The sequence below is a fragment of the Motacilla alba genome, chromosome 7 (genome assembly GCF_015832195.1).
Source record: "Motacilla alba alba isolate MOTALB_02 chromosome 7, Motacilla_alba_V1.0_pri, whole genome shotgun sequence".
Classification (NCBI taxonomy): Eukaryota; Metazoa; Chordata; class Aves; order Passeriformes; family Motacillidae; genus Motacilla; species Motacilla alba.
This window is the reverse complement of record NC_052022.1, coordinates 21,466,065-21,489,759: the sequence shown is the minus strand read 5'-3', so window position 1 is coordinate 21,489,759 and position 23,695 is coordinate 21,466,065. Positions and strand designations below refer to the sequence as shown.

The 23,695-nt window shown below is 41.7% G+C and overlaps 1 protein-coding gene across 3 annotated transcripts in view; it reads left to right on the top strand.

Annotated features, from left to right (window-relative positions):
• CHN1 (chimerin 1) overlaps window positions 1–23,695 on the top strand; it is a 92,496-nt gene that overhangs the window by 42,343 nt on the left and 26,458 nt on the right. For all 3 annotated transcript variants that reach the window (XM_038143031.1, XM_038143032.1, XM_038143033.1), the window contains 2 exons: window positions 3,246–3,534; window positions 23,294–23,371. In XM_038143031.1, coding sequence (XP_037998959.1) covers window positions 3,246–3,534; window positions 23,294–23,371 — 367 coding nt within the window. The remainder of the gene's footprint in view (window positions 1–3,245; window positions 3,535–23,293; window positions 23,372–23,695) is intronic.

Below are 23,695 nucleotides of genomic sequence, written 5' to 3'. Positions count from 1 at the left end.
TACTGAATGCTGCATACAGGTAGGTGGCTGACTCTGAGGCCTGTCTCTCGTGGCATGATACCTAATTCAACTCCTCAGTCCTTTATTATCCTTTATTACCAGCCACATTTGCTCTACTGTTTAATACATTTTCCCACGTTATCTACTCTGCCCCACTGGCAATCAAAGAAACTAGACAGTGATTGCTTTCCAGTCAACTTGGAATAAAAAAAGTCTTTTATCTGTAGTCCTGCTGCTTGCAAACAAATGCACAGTGGACACAATGAGACTGTTTGACATGTCAGAGGTCTAATTCTTTCTCTTGGAAAAACATCTGATGTTCCCCTGTATAAACCAAAAGAGAACATACTTTATCTGTGTTCCACTTTCTACTTATTAAACAAAAACCAGCTGGTACTGGTATTGCCTTTAGGAGAAGAGCATCAGGAAGTTGAAATATCAAATCTTGGCTCTACTTAGTTGCCACGGTGATGTATAATTAACTAGGCTGCAGGAATGTTACAGAAAGTAAACATAAGGAAATAGTCTTGCTAGTGGAAAAATTTAAACCATAGTTTTAAGTAAGATTGAAGATTAAGTCTTTAGTAATAATTTTCAATTGAACATGTATGCTTTTTTAATGTTGTAATTTGATAAAAATAGTGTCATTATGTGGTCAAGAAAAAATTGAAGTTAATTTGAAAGAAATAAAACAGGATTCTGAGACACATTATTGACAGTACAGTCTTTGTAAAAGACTGGTGTTTCATTGATTTGTGGAGATTTTGGGGGTTTATTACTAGTAGGATTCTGTTTGAAAACCAGTACCTTTCTCCACAACATATCCAATTAGGAAAGAATAAAGGAAAAAAAAATTGATTTGGAGCAAATGGGAAATTAAATAAAGGCAAACCATTCCTCCCTTGGAAACTCTATTCCTTATAGTATCTGTCAGTGACACACTTCATGTGTAGCAGTCTGAACAGATCTACAGCATAGGGGCTGCTCCCACACCTGAGATAGGAGGGTGCACCTTCTGACCCTGTGGGAAAGACAACTAATCTTTTAAGAAGTTCTGTCTCTTTTCTGCATTTGGTCATCTTGTTCTTCAGAACAGGACTTCAGAACCAGACAAGACTGGTTTTAGCTTTTGAGGGATGTTGCTAAAATCAAAACACTGTGTGTACTTATAATTAGGCCTTGTGATGCTTTTCTGTGCTTTATCATCTCTTGTTAAAATTAGTGTAATACTTCTAGAAAACTAAGAGCAATAAGTGACCTCCAGCTTGCTTGAAACTCTGCTTTAAGTAGTCAGAGAAGATGTTACTGATGAGAGCAGCAGTTCACCTGCATCTCTTAATATAAGTAATTCTAATGTATATGTCTCTTAAGGCCCATTATTCTTCACCTTCAAACTTCTTTGGTTCCCCTGATGAAGTGAGAGCCATCAAGGTGCTTGTATGTGCTCAGTGTGCATTGTTCCCACTGACTTGAGCAGATGACAGTGAAGGTTGCTCCCTTTGGCACGGCAAAGTGCTGAGCACTCTTGGCTCATGGGGACTTCTCTGACTGTCAAGGGTGTATAAAGAGGATATCTGGTGGTCAAACCTTGTTTGCCATACACTGTGTTGAGTATAAAGGTGCCCTGAAGAGCAAGTCTAATTACATCTACCCCTTCTGCTATAACTTAGGACATTCTCTTTCTGCTTTCTGAATGACTTGTATTCACTCAGAACTGCATCCTGTGATGAAATTGGCATTGGGTAAAAATGTATTTCTGTCATTTTGTAATTTCTCATGTTTGATTCAATGAACTTTTAGTTTGTATGGCATAAAAATATGCATGGAAGTACCAGTTAATCTGCAGGAAAATGCCCACGTAGTTCCTATACATTGTGTCCCCTTTCCTTACTGGGCAGGATGCAGATTCCATTTACATTTGAGTGTTTTGCAGAAATAGCAGCTTCTGAAGTTGCAGTCACTGTCAGAACTATTGATAGTGTGATGGGAAGGTTTGGCATTTTGATGTAGAACAGAGAAAAAAATTCAGATTCCAGGACCATGTATTTTTTGTCTATATTGGCAAGAAGAATGTAATATTTCACCTGAGGCAAGGTCTAAAATTATGTTTTCCCTGTTTGGCAAGGCCCTGCTGAGAAAAGGAGCCACTTCAGCACAGTATCATTATTTACTGTGATCCTTAACATCTCCAGTGAAGCATTTGATTGTAAAGTGAAACCAATCCATCCTTTCAAATTTAGTTCTTAAAACTTATTTGGCACATCTGACCTCATAAGGGGGCTCAATACCCTCGCTGCTGTCTGACCACGGAACAACACTGGAGTGAGCTGTGAGAGCAGCTTCTTGCCTCCATCTTCTCCACAGGAAATGTCACCAAGTGCAAACACTGGTGTGTTTTCACATGTTTAGACTGTTTTGAGGCAGAAAATGGTTGCAGATTCTACGTGCAGTTTTTAAAAATATGCTGCTGTTCAGGTAAATTCAGCATTCTTACGGTTGCTAAGAGCCTGTGTCAAAATGCTGTTCTATCCCGATGCAGAATGGCTGGTGTTGGATAGCTTTCATGTTATATATTCTGGATATTACAAAGATTTGCTTGAAGCTTGGGACTTAACAAGCATAACACAGAAGGACTTTTGTACAAAGCTTGAAGAGTTAGTCCTGGGCCTTTGGCCAGGAATAAAGAATGCTTGCCCTTGTGCCATTTTGTCCTGTGCTGCTCGGGTTCTGGCAGCAGTTCTGCTTCAGTGTAATTGTTGGCACTGGAGCTCAGCTGAACCTTGAATGGCCTCTTCCTGCAAGCAAGCAGGGGAGCAGAGGTCCGAGACGGCATCAGAGCTGCGTATTGATCGGCTCTAATAGAGGCTCTGTTATGAGAGCTCTTCATATGGGAGCCAAGCAAATTGGCTGCAGTGATAAAGTAGCAAAGCACTAAAAAAAGCCATAAGGAGTGTGAAGTAATTTTTCAGTTTTTCCATAGATAATGGAAAGGCTAAAAGAATACCAGAACAAACAGCTCCTTCTGGGACAGTAACTGTTTTGGCTATCTGTCTGCGGTTGTTGTTGATCTCTCCTTCCTATCTGTGCTAAGTAGCAGTTCCCCAGCTCGGCTGGACCAGACACAGAGCATAGTCACAGCTTTAAGTGATAAAGTGTTTTTAATTGTTTGCAAAGGCTTGCTTACTCTTATTTATTTTTGCTTACTGTTCTTTAAAAAAAACAACTTTCCCATTTCATTGAGGCAGATTTGGAAGTCAAACCAGAAACTTCAGACTCTACTACGATGGAAAACACTTTGTTGGGGAGAAACGTTTTGAGTCCATCCATGACCTGGTGACAGATGGATTGATTACTCTTTATATTGAAACGAAGGCAGCTGAATACATTTCCAAGATGACAATTAATCCAATTTATGAACACATAGGATATACAACCTTAAACAGAGAGCCAGCACACAAAAAGCATATGCCAACCCTGAGAGATGAACATGATGGCAAAGAGTCGACAGGAGAGGATGAGGTAGCAGAAAAGAGGGTAAGCAATTGTTAACCCACACTTTTTTTTCTGTTAGAAAAGTTTTTTCTGTTTTTTGTTTTGTACTTTTAAGCTTTCCCCTCTACTGTTAGTACTAAAGGTCTCTGCAGCTATTTAGTCTACATAGTTATTTCCAGTGTTACTTTAACAGTAATATTTAAACTGGTTATAGAATTTTGTAATGGTAATTTTTGCATATTGCAAATTTTCATGATTTGGAGGTTAGTTATTTGTCATTGTGATTCTTCAGGTGTTTTTATAGTTATAGATGTTACCATTAAGCCACTCCATTATTTCAAATGGGCAAAGAATATTTAATCTTGAAATTGTTTACAGTATATAAGACAATTGCATTTTATTTCTTAATATATTCAGATTTCCCCAAACAAATGCATTCCATAACCTGTTCAGCAGTCTGCATATAATGACATTAAAGTTGTCCACATAATAAATAAGGCTGTTCATTAAGTTGATAAAATGTTAAAACATTTCACTTGGCTAAGTTCAGCCTGTCAGAAGCTGACAGAGCTATTTTTGGCCTCAGCCAGACTTACAAAGAGGGATTGCTCTCTTCAGAGAGTTGCAGTATGCAGCTGAGAAGTAATTGCATCCTGGATTATAAAAGAAAAACTAAGGAAGAAATCTTGGAATCAGTGAACATAAAAATATAAAGGGAGGTTGGGAATGTACTGGGCAGACAAAGCAGCTGCCTGAAATTTCATTTGTATTTCAGAGACTAAACATAAAAGAAACCATAATGTAAATTCCGTTGTGTTAAATGAAATACTTTGTTTCTTGAAAATCTGACAAATGAAAGTATTTTTTTAAAGTTATGTTTACATGCCTGTAGGTGTTCATGCATGTGTAATAGTCTGATATGTTTCCCTATTTCACAAACTTCAGAATGATATAGATTAGGCCTATCTAATATGCTTATAGTATGTAGAAGAAATGCTAACTTTAGCTGGGATCTTTTGTCTCTCCAATCAGAAATATGTGATTTTAGTTTTTGTGGATGTGGAGGAAAGGTCTGACTGACAATTTCCAACATACATGGCTATTACAGTGAAACTAAGCTCCATACTGAGTCCACAGAGAGAGAGGCTCATAGCTTTGGTCCTTCAAATCCTCCTTCAGCAGAATCTGCCATTCTGCACTGAATTTGCTGAGAGATGAAGCACCCAACTTAGCTTAAAGTATGAATCTTCACTGTTATCAGATCATTTTGACAAAAGAAATGCTGCTGGGATATTGAAGCTAGCTGACCACATTTAATATCCAATTTCTCGCCTGTTAGGTAGCAGTAGTAGAGGGGTGAGTTATCACTTACAGTTCCTGACAGCCCCTGCTTCCAGCATGCTGTTTCAAAAGGATTTTTTTTGCATATTATCATAGACAGTTTATTATAATGCAAAGCCTGGGTAAAAATCTTCTCTAAGTCTTCTGGAAGTTACCACTTTGGGTTTCTTTGGTAAAATTTACTTTTCCTGCATTTAGAAACTTTCAAGTGACAGCAGAACTCTGTTCTGTTACATTTTTTAGATTGATGAAACAGTGTTCATAGAGAGATTTCAATGATTAGTATTGAAGAATGCTGTTTTTTTCCATGGATTACATTGTGTTATGTCACTTACCAACTGTTTTGAAATATTTTTCATTAAATATCTCAAGGACTATTGAATATTTCTCAAAGATTGAAATTTTATGTGGAAAGCCTTTAAACAGGTTAGACATGTAATCTCAGCATCCCACTCCCTTCATCTGGAACTTACAAATGACTAAAGGGGCTTCAGTCACAAAACAGTTCAACAGCAGTGGTGTTTTCAGTCCTGAAGCCCAGGTTTTAATACTCTTCTTTATTTTGTCTTGGAACTATATTGATGTGAACACACTGGGGCACACAAACATCGCAGCGTAGTTAAATGTGGAGATTTCACTTTACTTTTTGAGTCATTGTCCAGTTGGGATTGCTATCTGTGGCTGCCTGGGGACAGTACATTGTGGTCTTTCTCACCATGGAGTGGCACAGAGGTGACACCTTGGCTGTCTTTGCACCTCTCAGGGTTTTGGTGGGAAGATGGCCCAAATTTTCCTGCATGTCACTTCACCCAGCAAATCAGAGTAAGGCATTCAGCCCCATGATCTACACCTGATCCCGCTAGCAACCTCAGCATTTGGAACAAGCAGCTGTTTACAAATAGGTCAAGTAGTTTTTGTTTTTGGTGGCAGGACTGGCAGGTTGATTCCTGTTGTCCAATATGAAGAGAATACCGTTGAATTGCAATGAGCCAAAGAAGATTGTTCAGAGTTCAACATGAAAAAAACCATTGTTTTATGATCCAAGCAGCAAGATCTGTGTGCCCATTAGCCCCATGGCGAGGATGAACATTTCCTCCGTGTGTACAGCATCTGGCAATTAATGCATCTTTATCAGTTCTGTAACGTAGTCACACAGCTTCTCCCTGCACTGTATGCTTCTTCCTCTCTAAAGAGAGAAAGAAGTCTGGGAAAGCTCATCTGATCATCCTGAGCCCGAATATGTTCCCAGATTTGCAGGCTCTGAGGCTGTTCAGATACAAATCTAAATTTGTGCCTGTGACTGTTGCCCAGTCATATGTGGGTGGTGTATGGAATATAAGTCCTTCAGAAGGAAAGAAGAGACACAAAAACAGTCAGAGCCTGTGGAACAGCTGGTGGGAATAGAATCTCACTTTCTGCCATGGAAACTGGGCAGCTAGAGAATACACCCCAAGCTTGAGAATGAAATATTAAAGGGCACTCACCCAGTCTTCGGTTTGGTGTGATGCAGTAGCAGGAAATGCTGCATTTTGTGTTAGATGCCTCCCAGCAGGCACTTGGAATACTTTATTTGTTCCCTGCTCTTTCTGTAATTAATGTATGGTAGAAGAAGTCAGTATGTGTATGGTGACACTTTTCATTTGCAATATATTAAAAAGGAGCCCTAGTAAAGGGGAAAGATTTAAAGACTGAAAGAGATGAAAAGTCAAAACTTATGCAATCATTAGATAAGGATTGTAAGACAGAAATTGCAATACTCCTGAATTGTGCAAGAGACCATATTGTGGCATGATTTAAGATGCAATTTTTGATGGGAAAATATGATCCACTACACAGCATGTGCTTCACTGATAATGAGAAAGAATATAACTGCATACCATGTACAAGTGTACATTAAAAGTTTAAATTCCTGGTTAGTGATTTAATGCTTTTCCTAACCTATGAAGGAATTACTAATTAGTCAAGACATAACTGGAGGAGGAGAGACTGAAAACAGGAGAGTGCTTGTCCTGCTCAAATGTCCCAAATAGACATTTTAGCTGTTGTTAAAAAAAAGGTGATGCTGGTTCCCAAAACAGTCTGCAAATTGTTCAGAACTCAATCGTGGGGCCATCATGGTCTGTGTGTTAAGAGAGGGCTAAGAATGATTTAAAAGAGGGTCTCCCATGTGGATTCAGTCTGTATGACCTTAGCGTGGAAGTGGAAATAATAGCCAGTATCATAAGATTTAGTATTCCTCCTCTGCTTTGAATACTGATGGGTCTCTGAACATTCTGTACTCTCCAAGGCAATTATGGCCTTAGAGCAGATCACTCGATTCAGTTAAACACCTTATAAAAATGGTAGCTCTCAGAAATTAGTAAATATCTAGAAACATATACCATATATCAAAGTCCTTCTTTAAAGCCTAGCAAAACATTCTTTTTTTCATTTTGACATGTTTTTGATTTCTTTATAATATGTATAATGTGTAAGAAGTTGTATGAGTGATTGATTCAAGATTTAATATTTGTTATGAAAAAATGAAATTATTAATTATGAGTTATCCTGTCTTTCAAAATGAAATCCTGGGGTAAATGTTAGGATAGCAAATGAGTCACATCTATTCATGTTTACTTTGGTAGTATGTGCTATTTCTTCAAGAAATTTCAGTGGCTGCAAATCAATTGAAGACCCCTTCTAGACTGTACTACATTCCATTCAATTCCTGTTGATGGAAAGAATTGAGAGAAGGTTTGTGACTGCAGTCACCCAACAAAAGCCATCTTCTTTTCCTGTTTTCAATTACCTTAGTTGGTGATACCATTTTTTCCTCTATAGTAAAGAAGGCTGATTTTCTGCAACTCTGTGCAAGGAGATCTGAAAATATAGATCTGTATGATTTTAGTAGGAAACATGCTTTTATACCTCCTCCAAAGATAATTCAGATCACAAAGAAAGGTGTGATCTGTGTACATTTCTAATAAATTCATTATAGACTCCACATACAAAATCAAGGGTGACACTTTCAGTATTTGCAGAGGACCAGTCTTAATTTCCAGCCTCAAACTTACACTTTTATTTTCATTATTGATACTACTGTTTTTCTACTTTTGGTCTCAGTCAAATCCGTTAGTAACATCTGCTTAAACCTTTCCTTTGCCACAGCTTATGTTATCTTCAGGGACAGCACATGAGAGGCTGTAGCTCAGGAAGCCGCAGTAGCTGGCATAGAAGTACAGGCACCCTTATCGAGGTCTGTGGTAGAGGCACAGAGCTTTGGATGGCAGTGGTTGGTGCCCTGTAATGCCAATTCTGGAACTGATGGGGCTAAAAAACCTGGTCTTAATAATCAGGGAGCAAAGTGTGCTTTGAGAGCTGAAGCAAGCTTCATGGTGGAAGTTGTTTGAGATATTTCCATTTACTTGAATTAACTTCAAGGATGGGTGTGTAATGTACAACAACATCTAAACAAGCCATAGGTGTAACAAGGGTAATGATGAAGCAATAATGTTTTTAGAAGTGCAGCTAATGAATGTTTACCTTAAAAGACATTAAAGCTGCAGGATACTGAGCACTGAAGAATCCCATGGGTTAACTGGAGGAGATTGTCAACTCTTTTCTCACAAATGTTCCTTTCCAGTCCCTGCGCGGGTGTCCATGACAATCACTCTGTAACTTTAATGTAATTTATAAATAAAACATAACTCTGTGGAAGGCAGAAACTTCTATTTATTTCTTCTGGGTTTAGCCCATCTTTCAGCAGAGACTTCAAAGCACAGACAATTTTGTCAATTCTGAGAAAGTTCTTAGTAGGATGAAAGACAAGCCTACTTCTTAAGTAGCTGCTCCAGCATATCAGCAACATCATGCTCAGAAGAGATTGCCCCACCTCAGCCTTCCTCATCTTTCCTTTCTGTGCATTAGCATTTATGTTAGTGAGGAACCAGTGTCATGTATGGTGTTATGCTTGGCACGTACAGTCCAAACTAAGTCTGCAAATGGTTACAACGCATTTTTACAAACATATATGGTTTCAGCTTAACCCTGTGTTTATAATACCCAGGAAAGGAGAGTTAAGTGCACATGTTGCCCAGTGTACAGACATCAGCACAAAGAAAATTATTTTCTCCAAACTGCAGAGTGCTTTTTCTACTTATAATCACCAAGAGTAACCCAAGCCCTTATTTATGTTCATTATGGCAGTAAAATTGATTCACTAAAAAAGCTCATATAAACTGATTTTGTTTTACAATTCAGAGCTTCCAAATGAAGCATGCACTTTGCTAATTTAAACCCTAGGTCACACACGGAATATCTAGTTTACTCTTATCAGTATCTCATGCTTATAAAAGATAAATTAGGAAGCAAAACTTGTTTTTTGAAGGGTCTGTAACTGGACCTCCAGTGTTAAACACTGTCCCATAGTTTTCCTGTTTCTCCCAGGACAAATTCTTTCTTCTTCTGTAGGTGCCAGCTCTGGTTCGTGCCCAGGTGTGCTCAGTTAATTCCTGCAGGTTACAAATGGCCTCCTGGCTGATTCCGGTGAGCCCTGCAGGACTTGCCTGCCTGCCCCTGTGTGTGTGTCTGCACCTCCAGAGCACATTAATGTAATGCTTACACCATAATGCGGGGGATTAAGCTGAACTGGAAGCTGTGTGCTTGTGTTGGTAGCCCAGTTGCATGTTTCTGGTCCAGTATTACAAGGGTCAGAAGAAATAAGGCTCCACAGCCTGCAGACAGTAAGTTGTGCCTTAGGTCAGCCTGCGTTTCAAGCAGAGACTGCGCCTCTTGTTGCTATGCTACTCCTGTAGAGGTGTTCCCTGTGTTCTGAAGGTAAACACAGTTGAGGATCGGCAGCCTGCTTCAGCCTTTTGTCATGGGTACAAGTCTCTTCACTGCTTGCTGAGATGACCTTTCAAGTTACTTTCTGCTTTTTCAGCAAAGTGTGGCTCTTTTATGATCTGATGTGTGAGATGTGTACACAAAGATACAGTCTTCAGAAAGTTTGGTGTCAAATTATACTGAGACAGGCAGCTGCCATGTGAAATCGAGTGCAGCTAGTCTTTCAGACTCACACATCAGACCCTCAGCAGAAGTGTGGTGAGTAATTACCCCCAGCATATGCCCTGTGCCTGATTGAGCCTTTGTAAGATGAATAGTGTGCAGAACTGTTAAAAAGGCTGTAAAGCAGTACAGTTGCTGTGCAATTAATTCTGAAGTACAATGCTTGTGTTGTTACTGATAAAATGGAACCATTAGCAGTGAATAAACTGTTACTCTTTTCCTGTGTTTCTCGGTGTTGTGGGGTCAGTCAGTGTGAAGCCCTGACCTCAGTTCTTTTCAGGGTTCCTATCTATACTTGGTGGTTTGGATCTGGCCATGTTTTTAATGCCCTTCAAAAAGTATTGTATAGCCCTAGCCTCTCTTACATGTACTGGCAGAAATTTCTTTGTTTTGTAACTGGGATAGGCTAGTACAAGAAGACACACAGGGAGAGAGGGAGGACTCTCCCTTTGCTCTTGAAGAGCCAAAGAGGACAGCTTTCTTTGGACTTTCTTCAGGGTGACAACCAATTTTCCCACCCTAGTGGACCTTGGTAGTCAGGACATAGAAATACAGAGGTCCAGCTGAACTCTGGATAAGCAATGGAGAGCTGTGGTGACTTCAGTCCTAGCGTGCTGTAGGAGTCTGCTGCTGGCCTTCCCCATGGGCCTTATACTTGAGGCTTCCAAAAAGGCCGCCTAGAGGTACAGTGGGGAAGCCACATAGACACATAGAAGTGAATTGCAATCTTCTTTCCCCCTGTTTTTGAAAAACCCCTGTAGCTACCCTTGACTTTTTATGCCTTGTCACTACTGAATAATCCATGCAGTGGCCACAGAAGGGAAAGGTGGGTCTCTCTCAGAGCAGCCTCTAAAGCTGGAGTGTGGTTCTGATTTATTGCTTGTGCAAAGGGCTTTCTGGATGCTCAGGGACTGCAGTGGGTTGCTAGCTGGCAGCTCCCTCGTTTGTTGTTCTCATTCCTTAGCTGTGTGAGTTTGAGGTCTTTTTTTTAACTCCTCCTCCCATCTGGCATCTCCTAATTATTTTCTATTACTAATCACTTCTACAGGAAACAGACTGGACTGTTGAATTAAGAGCCCTATAAAAGGATAATTTTGTTATTTACAGGTTTCTTAGCTCACTTAAACTTTATAACGTGACACTGTATAGCTGGTGATAATCACCTCAGGCTATGATTGTGTCCAATCTCATAAAATGGGCAGGGTCAGGTCTGGTCATTCGTGGAACATGAGAGGCTCAAGGAGAAGCTGGGGCAGTGCAGCTGGTAGCACCTTTGGTTGTGAACTAATTTCTGAAATATCTTGCATTTTATGCCTTCTGCAGCTCTGTGTAGCCAGTTCAAACCTGTGCTAGGAGTCTAACAGGGATTTTCTCCAGTGATCTCTGTCTTGATTCAGATAAACTCCTTTCTCTCCTTACTGTTTGTTCTGTGTGTGTCTAGATGGGAGCAAGGAAAGCATTTTACGTGGGTCACTGTTTACATGCTTCCAAGTACAAATCCATGTCTTTTGGCTTCTGTACAGAGATGGAAAGGATGTGGAGCTGTGGTGGTCTGATGTGTCACCCCCCATCCATTAGAGAAGGCACATCTGCTCCATTTATAATTGCCCAGTCACAAGTGGTTACCAAATGCTTAAGGCCCATGGTGAGTTAAATGCTTGCTTTAGAGGTGGTAGCAGAAAGAGAAGTAGTTAGGTATGCCTAAAACAAGTATGAGACTGTGAAAGAAAAGAACAAATTTTTTCCTGTGGTTAATGCCATTGAAGCTGATCTGTTCTGGTCCTTGTTTCTTTTTAATCTTTCATAAGAAAAAAAATATTTTCAGCTAAAGCTTCTCATGCCTAATTTTAGTCTCTAGCAGAATGTTTTCTGACTGAACAAAGTAAGGAGAGCAGTTTTATTACTAAGCTCAACAAACTACTTGCTCCTATTATTTCAAACCTGACACACTTGTCATCAGCAAAGATAGCAGCTCTTGACAGTTTTGCAAAGACTTTCTTTGATCATTAACTTTTAGAACATTAAACTTTTCCAAATTTAACCTTTCTTCTGCATGGCATCAGCAGTTAGAAACAGTGTTGCTTCTGGCATCTAGTGTTCCTACAGTCCTAATGTTTCAGTAAGGTAAGAATCACCACACTGAAAATTCTAGTTCTCAATTCTCAGTTGTTGCTCTAATCTTCATCATGTTAGTATTGATATTCCTCAATTTCAGCCTTCATAGAATTTCCAAAATAAATAAAGGATGATATGTTTCTAATAGTGAAGTTAATACTATCATGCACTTTGATTATATTGCTGTGTAGTGGAGATTATTACTGCATTTTCTTAGAGCTTTTACAGTTAGAAATAAGTTGCCTAAGGAACCTTAGAGCTAGTATCACAGAGTATAATATCTTCTATTAAGCCTTAGTCATATGTGTATGCGATTTAATAATTTTTTTCATGTTTTCCAATTTGGGAATTAGATTAGTAGCACTTAGAGGAAAGCAGCTTTTACCCTATTTGAGAGAGGATTGGAGGAGTTCTGTGAAATTATGAAAAGGCTCTGTTCCCAATATCCATTTTGCATGTAATGGTGAAACATTTTAAAAGCTCTGTGCTTTATATCATGTGTCAAATAGTTTATTGGTAGAAGATCTCTGATTATTTTACATTGCTAGAAAAGTCTTGAAGCCATTTCCCAAAGTTAATATGATCGTGAATTACATTTGCATTCAGGCGTTTCTGTGAACTGGATGATGATTAGAGTAGCAGTATGTTTAATGCAAATGCACAAAAATTGCAGAAAGTATCCTGTGTTATGTTTCACAGATTTTCAAGTGCTCAGTGTCTTAAGTGACAGCTCCTCATTCCCCCAGCCCCATCCCAATCCCTGCTAGCACTGGTCGCAGCTGGTGCCTGGGAGCTTCCCGTCACCTCTGCCACACTCCAGTTCTCAAGGCAGACTCCCTGCTCAGTAGGATGATCATGCTGAGAGCTTCCTGGACAATTTTTTATGGACCTGATGGGTTAATTCTCTTGGGCTGTTTTTATTGTTGAAAATTCACAAGACTTCAGCGTTAGAAATCTTATCAGCAGTGTCATTTTTAAAGTGCTAGTTGATGGTGGCAGTACAAATGAAAAATTGCCCTGTAAGGTAAGATGAAAAGCATGCTAAGAAAGAAAGAAGTTGTGCTGGTTTAACATTTTGTTTATTTCTGATGAATTTAAGTAATGCAAATATACCCCAAACTTAGTCTTTTAGCTTTGATGTGACCTGTACTCAAAATAAAAGCTGTTGGTCAAAGACCACACGCATCTGAAAACCCAGGTGTAGACTGGAACCTGGGACTAGTGTATTTCAACTGAAAATAGACATCAACTAAACATTATGTTGTAAGAAACCACAGACTTGCTGGGGGGAAAAAAGAAAAACCCCTAGAGTCTCTCCTGTGTAACAGAGGTTGTATGATCTGTCCACATGCCAGTGCTTCTCCCTTGAAAGCTAAATATTCTGTATAGCCAAGATTTATGATGGGGGGTGACATTGCCAGCTCCATTTTGAATCATTCAAAATCATTCAATTTTCAAATCAAGTGGTTATTTAAATTTGTTTCAAAGATGCTGTGTTTGACCATTTGAGATGATGATTTCTTGAGTGCTTGTCTCAAGAATTTTTAACAGTCATAGCTTTCTGTAGGGAAATGGGATGTTTACTGCTGTTATAGGAAAAATTTTCCTGACAGAAGCATTTTAAAATGTTAATTAGGAAACTTAGAGGGAATAAATAGGAAAGATGAACCATATATGTAAAAGGAGAGAGGAGAAAATTGGAACACTGGTCTACAGAAGTGAAATGAGCCTTTTCTGAGAATGTGATCAGGGACTAGAAGACTTTATGGGTGGAAATAAACTGATAATTTGTTAATAATTGATAATGTGATTTTGGGAGCAGACTAATTCTGCTGCCAATTCCACTTTGGTTTCATTCATTGCAGGTTTCAAAGCAGTCTTGATTTAAATAGAGATTTATGCAAGCAAGTGGGAGTCCACATGAGACTCATTTGTAGGATGATCAGCCCATGTGATTTTTCAAGTGTGCCTAATGGCACTGTATGAAATGAACAGACCCTGACCCACTGGTGCAGCTATGCCATGGACACACAGGGACCTACAAACCTGGTAATCAGGGTTCCTGAGGAGTGCTGGGGTGCACTGGGGGTTACCCCATTGTTTAATTTTTCTGCAGTGAGGTAGTCCATAAGCAGGTTTTCACCATCATAAATTTGGCAAGCACGTTGAATATAGCCATTTGACATCTCTAGTATTCCTTCAGGTTAAACATTGCTCTCACCTTGACTCATCGGTTCAAATCAAACAGTAATTCAGGCAGGATTAGGAGACTTTGCATTCTTACTCTTATTCATGCTAAATAAGTATGATTATGGACTGAAAGTATGATTAAGAAAGAAACTGTGACAGCACATGTACCATAGCAACATAGCTTATTCAGGAAGAAGTGGATGGATTCAAAATAGACGCTGTGCCAAAGGAGCAGGTGTAGTCTGAAATACAAAGAGTGTTTAGAAATTAATGAGCTGCAGTTTTCAATTAGAACATACACTGAATTACTCTAAATTGAATTACCATGTAGAACAAAAGAAGGCTAGTATTAGATGCATTAGACTGCCAGTCAAGACTAATGTGAAATAAGTATAATACATTAGGTAACAAAATATTGATGAGACATAAAAAGAAATTTCTATACCATTTGCCCATGTTATACCAGTAGCCAAAACTCCTATTCCACAAGGAAAAAATCAAAAAACACCTAATAAATTTATGAATAGCAAGACCTTGTGGATTACACAATTTTCATTATCCCAAAGTGTATACATTTTCAGTTACAAAAAGGTAACAGAGGTTGATTATAGATTTATTTTATCTGTAAGATTCTTAAATGGATATTGAAAAGGAAATGTAACATTTATTTCCTCATCAAAGGGTATGACTTCTCTTTTATTTTTATCTTTCCTTTTATTTGAGGAAATCCTTATAACAGAATGGATCAGATGAGGAATAAAAACCACCAGTCCCTTGTGGTTTCAAACGATTACTCTTAATAGCCTGTTTGTTCTTACAATACTTTAATTTAGTACATCAGTAATAAAGAGCATTTGCCAAAAGAGAAGCATTCATGCAGCTGCCAATTTGCATTACATTTTAACTGCTATCACTCCTATAGAGCACGTGGCATTTATAAATTATTTTGAAGGTCCTTTTGGAGTACAGTCTGCCTTGACATGTCATGAATCAAGAGGGTTTTGCTGGAGTGACCCTTCACTGCAATGGATGTCAGTGGAGCCTCAGTCACAGCAGCAGAGCTCTTTGCAGACCAGCAGGGAGACATATCCCAGACAAAGGAATGGGGAGAAAATGCAGTGCTCTCAGCTGAAATGGGAAATGCTGACTCGATGAGAGCAAGATGGAGAAGCTGCTGAGGAGCAGTCTCTGTGTTGCTGACCAGGGCGAGGGTTGCTCCCCTGGGCAGAGCTCCTTGTTTCATCAGCTCCTCTTCCTGAAGACCTTGTAGCTGCAAGACAGATCTCTCTAGCTCCAGTTTAGCAATGTGTCACAGTGTAATAATGAACTTCAACTATGTGAGTAGTCCTGCCAGTCTCTGCTCCTGCCTTGCCCAGGGAGAGGAGTACCTGAGCAAGGCATGCGCTTTAACTCACTGTTTAGCACACCACCCCCATGGCCCAGGCTCCTGGCAGGAGAGGAGGAAGATAGGATGGAACAAAACCAAAACTATGAAGGATGGAGGGTAGATGAGAAGGACAGAAAGCAAAATTGTAAAGGACAGTCTTTGTCTGGAGGATTTACTGGAGACACATTCCAGCGTTTAATGATGCTTCTCTTCTTTTTCACAAATCGTCTTGCATGGTTTGCCTGGGGAACAGTGATGCTGCCAGGCCCCTGAGGCAGGGAGGTTGGTACTTTCTGTCCTCCACCAGTTCTTGGTCTCCTTCTGTACTTTTCCAGATTTGGTTGGGGTTAAACACTTTTAATGCAGTTTGTTTTCAGGCAGAAAAAATGGGACTGTGGTAAGGAGCTACTACAAAGCAAGGAGACAGTTTCTGAGGCTGAGCCTGTCAGTTCTCATAGGCATGAGAACTTCTTTCCTCACCACAGTCAGAGTTAGGAGCTCATGTCTTAGCTTTTTGGGTAGCTTTTATCATGGTGTTTGATTGGCATGTCCTGCCTCAGTGTTACACAGCTTGGTGGCAGCTCTCCTTTTGTCAAGCACTCACATCCTGCCTTTTGCAAGCAGGCTGGTAGTCTCTGTCTTTAGGGAAAGGGCTGGAGCAGTGGGTTATTTTAACGCAGGCAGCTGGGGCCATGGGGACATCTTACACTGGTGTCTGCAGGGAAGAGCCCTGTGGCTCCTGCTTGTCCTGGGTTGAGGGCAGGACTGCACTTTTTCATCCACAATGCAACCTGTGAGGACGTGTATCACTGTTTAAGCTGCATAAAAGAACTTACAGCTTTAGCTTATAAAACCCAGCAAGCACCATTATTGATTGCAACATCACACCCCTACTATGTGCACACCCCTACCACGTGCCCACATACACCCCTGCAGTGGGATTTGTACCGATGGAGGGTGGAGGAAACCCCTGGAATTACCTGTACATGGCAGGCCAGTTGCTGACCTCCCTGAAAGCTAAGTCACTTGATATTAGCAAAGTCCTCCAGAACCAGATCAAAAGGAGAACTTCCTCCTGAAGGTATACTGAAAAAATTTTATTTTATTTTTGCCATGTCTAGATCTATAGTTATATACCAAAATATATCACCCGCCTTGGAAAAGAATGGGTTGTGTTTGCCACTGAAAAGTTCCTTGCTTTTGTGCCACTATCCAGAAAAGCAAATGTTCATTGTTTTTGCCTTGCCAGTAACTGAAAGAGAGGAGTACTCACATCACATGGGTGCTTTTTGCTGGTGCACAGTTTGGAATTGTCATTCCAAAGACCCATATCAGTAACTGCCAGGAGCAAATCCACAACGTGTCAGTCACCAGAAACAAAATAAACCCAGATCCCAATCAGCTGCAGTGACCAGTAGGTTTTAGGAGTAAAGCTACAGAAAAACTTTTCTGTTGGCTTCTGTAAGATCTCTCTGGTTTTTTTATGCTCTGCATGGTAAGCACAACACTGGGTACATAAAGTCTTCCCAAATAATGACAATACACTTTAATTGTATTGTAGAATACAGCACTGAAGGAACTCACTTTTGATGCAGGAATTTCAAGCAGCAATATCAGGCAACATTTTTTCCATAAATTAAACTTTGGATTTATTTATTTATTTATTTAACAGCCTTACTTTAAGTCAAGCCAACATTTTGGCTGAATTTGTTTAATTAAATTTTCAATTAAACATTTTTAAAATCTTCTTTTAAAATTCTAGATATAAAATGTTCATTAGCAGCTGCAGAAATCATGTATGCTTTTATCAAAAATATAAATAGCCATTTCTTTGGATTTTGCCATAAGTATTTCACTGGAGAGGGTAGGGAAAGTCTGATATAATTAGAATTCAATCCATTTGGAAAATTTTGTTACAAAAACCAGAACTTTTCTCAGGAGTAAGATTTCATCATTTAACCATGACTTGAACCCAACTCCCCTGTGGGTAACTGAAAGCAGAGCTTGGTGTTGCCTGAGCACTGTGGGAGCCTGAAGGTGTCCATGTGCCAGGTAAATGTGGCTGTGTTGGAATGGCAGCAAGAGAAGTCCCTGGTGGCTGAGTCTGTGTGATGGTCCTTCCCACCCACCTTCTGAGATGTCATCTTTCAGGCTGAACTTTTCATTTAATAGCATTCCTACCCTCTGCTCACACCATGTGAGCAGAGGCTCTGCCTTGCATTAGCATTCTACAAGTGAAGAAAATTCACTGAAAGCAGATTATGACCACTTTTATTTGAAAACTAAAATTTTGGGCTCCTCTTTCCCCTTCAGAACAATCCTATGAAAGATATGACTGGGAAAGTTATATTTAGCTTGGAACAAACTTCCACTAAGAGCAGCATTGAGGAAATTGGGCTCAGTTTCACAATCCGACTGATTAGCTTTTGAAAATCATGTACTGAGGCCACAAAATATGCTCATAAAGTGTTCATACAAGCAAGGATTTTCTGAGCATATGCATTTGGCTAAGTTAGCTATACTGGGAAACAGAATACTGCAAAATGTACAGTGGCCCACTGCATAGTAAACCGATGTCTTGTTTCTTGATACGTGTACAATAGGGCATCATCTTTGATGTTTTTAAAAATTGCATGCAATGTAACTGCTGGTTATTACTGAAATACAGGGAAGGGATCATATTATATATACATTCTGAAGCAATAAAGGCATATTTAGTCATAACAACATGAAAATACCATTTGAGAATGAAAAGCCTGCAGTGTACTACACGTGCATTCTGAAGAAAACATGATTATGTGTTTGAGAGTGGAGCCAGGTGCTCAGAAAACTAAACATTCCATTGCATTGGAAATGCACGTGGGCTTCAGGTTTAACTGATCAACTCTAATCTGGTTATTCTAGGACCTGTGATCTTAACCTGACTTGAATTTTTATGTTTTGGTTGGGGTTTGGTTTTGTTTCTTGTTTTGTTTTGTTTTTTGTTTTTTTTTTCCCTGAAGTAATTTCTCTTTATTACTCAACAAATGGGAATGCATTGATTTCCCTTTTTAGAAAGATAATTTGTACGATGTCGACTGAACTGTGTGACTGGATTAAACTTACATAATGTGTCTTTCAGAGAGTGACTAATTGGAATTTACTGCAAGTCGCAGATGACTTTTAAATCAATTCTGTGAAGGCTTCATAATCAGACTTACTGATTGGGAGATTAGTACCAGAAAATAAGCATACATTATCCAGCTAACACTGAAAGCAAATAGTGCTCCAGAGAACAGCTGTTTCTCCTGCACCCTGAAGGACTACTCCAGGGGAAAGTAAGGAAAGTGGAGCCCCAGTAGCACCTAGACTGAACCACTCTTAAAGCTGAGGTTTTACAACAAATGGGAACATTTGAAATAGCACATTACACTCTTTTATTCCTTTTTTTTCCACCCTTCAGTCCATATGTAACTTGTAGAACTTCTAAACAGACGTTGTAGTTTAAAGGCTGTTGTGTTGCTGGGTTTGGCTTTTTAGTGCTTAAATCACTAAAATGTACAGGACTGAGGCTGCTCTGGTTGCATGCTCTGCTGAGAAGTTGCTCAGCTGTTGCTTCCAGTCATTCCATTTTCACTTCACCTCAGTCCTGTGAAATCACGTCCTGAAATTAAATTTAAGAATGACAGCCTTGCAGTTTCCTCCTCATGCAGTCTGCACAGCATATTCCTCCCTGCACATGCAATTGTGATTGCAAATGTTTGTCACACACAATTGCTAAAAAAACCCCAAAAAATGAAGACTTAGGAAACTGGAACAGAAATTACTTTCCTCTTCAGATTTTTACCTCTTTTTCATCCAGTATGTAGTAGACAGTATCTTCAGGCAGAGCAAGTTACAAAGATAATTTGTTGGAAATTGAAAGGCTCTGGAGAGGAGGCTGCTGGCAGGTGGGAGTGCAGGAGCCACTGGTGGAGAGCAGGCACTGAATCAAAAGCCAGCCCAAGGTGTAAGAGGAGGAGCAGGACCTGCAGGCTACAGGCACTAGAGACAGCACAGAGAGCCTGGAGCAGGAGAGTGTCTTGGGAGTGGATAGCTTCCTGCAGGATTTGAGTTAAGCCCCAGGTCCCTGACTTCACTTGTTTGCTCTCAGGGATGACTCATCTCTGCAGTGACTAGGGCTAACTGAGGACAGTGGGTCGCTCTCTCTTACTTTATTATCTCATATACTAAAAAGTTAAAGATTTGGTCCTGCCTGATGACCCAAACTGTTGTCAGGAAGGTGTGTGCAACAGAAATTTCATTCTTCAGTTTGGTTTTCGAATTAAGTGATTGGTGTGTGTAAAGGAAAGCATTGCTTTGCAAAGCCAAACACCCAAAGTAAGGCAATGGCAGAAGAACGAGCATACACATTTATAAAATTGTGTCGTCTGAAAGCAGTTGTATAAATTTTAATTTTTCAGGTGCTAGCTTTATGGCCTTTAACTTTGTTTCAATCTCTGTATCTGGTGTACGCTACTCTAGAGCAAATAGCCCAGGCAAAGGGCTGTAAGGGTAGGTGGTGAGCCCAGTACTCCTTTATTTGTAAACAGCAGAAAATGCTGTGCATTGAACAACGGGAAGCTGATTTATGTCAAACCAATAAGCAGTCTCTGTTAGAGTACTGTAACACAAAGCAGCGTTAAAATTAAAATTCATAATCGTATAACTACCTTCCACATTATAACACATTTTCATAATTACAACCATGAGATAGGACCTTTCCCTGTTGGGTAGTTTTGCTTACCTTTTTATTGGCATTCTTAGATTTAATTTTCCAGGATTCAGAGATCTGTTTCTACTAGCATGACTCTAAAGTGCCATTGAAAATAACTCAGTTCTTCAGAATTAGGAAAAGGGAAGCTGACAATTAAGCAGTAAGTATGCCAAAAACCAGATATGTGCCCTACTAGTGATTGAAAGAGAAATTCAGTCTGCTTTACCTTGCTTCTTAAGTGGAATTATGCAAAATAGTAAGAGTTGATTCTGATAGTAAATTTATTGTTGAAAATCACTGCATTCTTTATTTTCAACAAATTCAGTTTTCAAAAAATTTACTTCCAATATGAAGTTTTGGTGATGCATTTTTTCCCCTTAAAAACTAGGAGGAATTTTGGGCTGCAGAGGAAAGGGTAATGAAATGTTTTTAGAAATCATGACTTACTTCCTGAGCCTGTTGTCACTCAAAGTTGTTTGGAGAGGATGACTCCTCTGGGGCAGATGTATGTCCACCTTGTTCCATAAGGACTTCCACCTGATGTAGTTCTTGGGAATTAAACCATGAAGTGACTTTAGCGGAAAGGAAAAAGGAAAGGAAAAAGGAAAAAGGAAAAAGGAAAAAGGAAAAGGGAAAGGAAAGGAAAGGAAAGGAAAGGAAAGGAAAGGAAAGGAAAGGAAAGGAAAGGAAAGGAAAGGAAAGGAAAGGAAAGGAAAGGAAAGGAAAGGAAAGGAAAGGAAAGGAAAGGAAAGGAAAGGAAAGGAAAGGAAAGGAAAGGAAAGGAAAGGAAAGGAAAGGAAAGGAAAGGACTCCCCTGAGTCCATGCTATTTTCACACTTTGTGTAGATGAAATGTCAGTTTTTATCATATCTCACTCATCATCTCAGTTTTCTTGATCTTCTACTGCCATGAAGTGTTAATACACTTGCAGGGATGGACAGAAAAATGCCAGAGGAGCATTCACCTGCATTAGAAAGGAGTGGTTAAAAGCAAGACAAGCAGATTGAGGTAGTCATTGGAAAAGTATTTCTTGATAGGATGGATCAAGCAGCCTCCTGCCTGTATTGAAAGCAGGAACTGAGTCAGACCCCTGTATGAGCTAGTAATGCCTGACAGCATCCTCCTGTATGATCTATAGCCAGTGTTTCAATTATCAGTTGTATTGCAGATTCGTGTTTAGCACAGCACCAGCCTTGATCCTTAAACTCTGCACCATGACCCTGTGCTGAAACCCAGCAGATTTTTAAAACCTGTCGGGAAGGTACGGGTGGCCACGCAAGAGAACAGAAGAGAAGCTCCCAGTGAGCACTATTCTCAGCTGTATTGGCAGGACTGAGCTAAACTGGAACACTGTGATCCAGCTGCAAAGCACATACCAATCCCACCCAGAAGCTTGTGACAAACTGTGCTTGTCGTCGGTTTCTGGCTCAGGAGAGATAAAAATACCTCCGCTGCAGCAGGGAGAGCGGTTGCAGTGCGGCAGCCTGTGCAGGGGGAGGGAGGGCTGCGCGCCGGCTGCCTGCACAGGCAGGAAAGGAGAGGTCCCTTGGCACCCTGCATCTCAGGAGGGTGGTCAGCCCCACGCTGTGCAGCTTGGCTGTAGCCAGAGCAAGGGTCCGTTTTTGCTGTCTCTGATAAAGACTGTTCACAAGGCTTGGAGAGCGCCAGAAGGCAAGGGGCAGAGTGGCCGTGGCGCTGAGCCCTCCCGGCTGTCAGCGCTCAGCTGGAAGGAGCCGCCTGAGCTGGGCTGCCCCGGTGGGCAGCTCCGGGGGGATATGGCATAGTCTGTCCTGCCCCTTCGTGAGCCCCTTGATCCCGGCTCCTGTGGCAGTTAAGTTCACGGCTTTAATGGTTGTGTGAAATAGTTTGCATGAGGGCTGGCCAGAAGCAGATTGCCCTGTGCACATTTCATCGTCAGTTGCATCCGTCCGAACTCCAGGTTTCAGTCTAGCGGGAGGCCGTGGCCATTCACCTTGTGTTAGCATCTGTAGATTTCTAAAGAGAGGCGACACCAGCAGTACGGGGCTCAGGTCTTTGCTGGATGGAGCGCTGCAATGAACTTGGGGTGACATTTGTGTTCACATCCCTACAAGATGTGAGATCGGTGAGCACTTTTTCACACGAAAAGCACTGAAAAATGTAATAGTAAGGGAAGAGTGGTGCCCATCAGCGGTCGCATTACCGCTCCTGGCCGCACCTCCTGGTGCACAGGCCACGTCAGACGGGGGGGTCGGGGAGAGCCGCTTCCCGCCGTGTCCCCGGGGCTGCTGCTCGCTGCCCTGCCTCCCGCGGCACCCCAGGAGCGCACAGGTACCATCTTCTACTGGGGCGTGCCTCACGCCGCGGGTGCCTCTCCCGGGGCCCGCCGCTCCGGACCGTGCGGTGCCGGGAGGGGCCGTGCCGGGAGGGGCCGTGCGGTGCCGGGAGGGGCCGCTCCGCCCGCCTCGCCGGGGCTCCATTGGCTGCGGTCGCCCCGGGGCGGGGCCGCTCCGCTCCGCGCGGGGCCGCGACGCCCCCGCGCCGGGCAGCGGGCGGGAGCCGGGCGCGAGGCGTGCGCGTCCCCGCGCCCCCCGAGCCGGCCGCCGCCGATGGAGGCAGCGGCCGCGGGCTGCGCGTCCCCGCCGCCGGCTGCCGCCCGCCCCCGGCCCGCAGGCCGCCCGCCGGCAGCGCCGAGCCCCGCGCCCCGCCGAGCCCGCGCCCTCCATGGCCGCGCCGCCCGCCCCGGCAGCCTAGGCTGCGGCACGGTCCGCGCCGCCCCGCCGGCCCGAGTGTGACACAGCCGGGCGCGGGCGGGCCGCCGCCTCCGCGGCAGCATGCCGGCCAGGGAGCCCTGGGCAGCGCACCGAGCCGCCGGCAACGCGGGGCACCGCGCCGGGCACGAGGGCCGGCAGCGCGATCTGCTGCTCGCAGCCTTGGGCATGAAACTGGGCGCTCGCAAGGCGTCTGTGACAATCTGGCAACCTCTTAAACTCTTTGCTTATTCGCAGTTGACGTCGCTCGTCCGAAGAGCAACTCTGAAGGAAAATGAACACGTTCCAAAATACGAGAAGGTTCATAATTTCAAGGTAAGACGTTTTCCTATCTAATTTCTTTTTCAGGCAAAGGGACTTTAGCTCGTGTTTCGCAATGGGTCTGGTATTGCAAGGAAATCATAGGGTATGCACGCTGTGACTTTCCAGGAACTTAAAACCTGCAAGCAGAGCTCATTGCCGGCTGCATCAGTGAGGCACGTTTAGAACATGCAGCAGAGGAACCGGGAATTTGTTGTTGGCTGCTTGTGTGCACGCATTTGTTTCAATGATGTTTGCCGTATCTAGTTATCTCTTTTATTTAGAATTGGTTTATACTGAGAGAGATGCTAAAGGTGAGAAAAACAGCAAAGTTTTCTT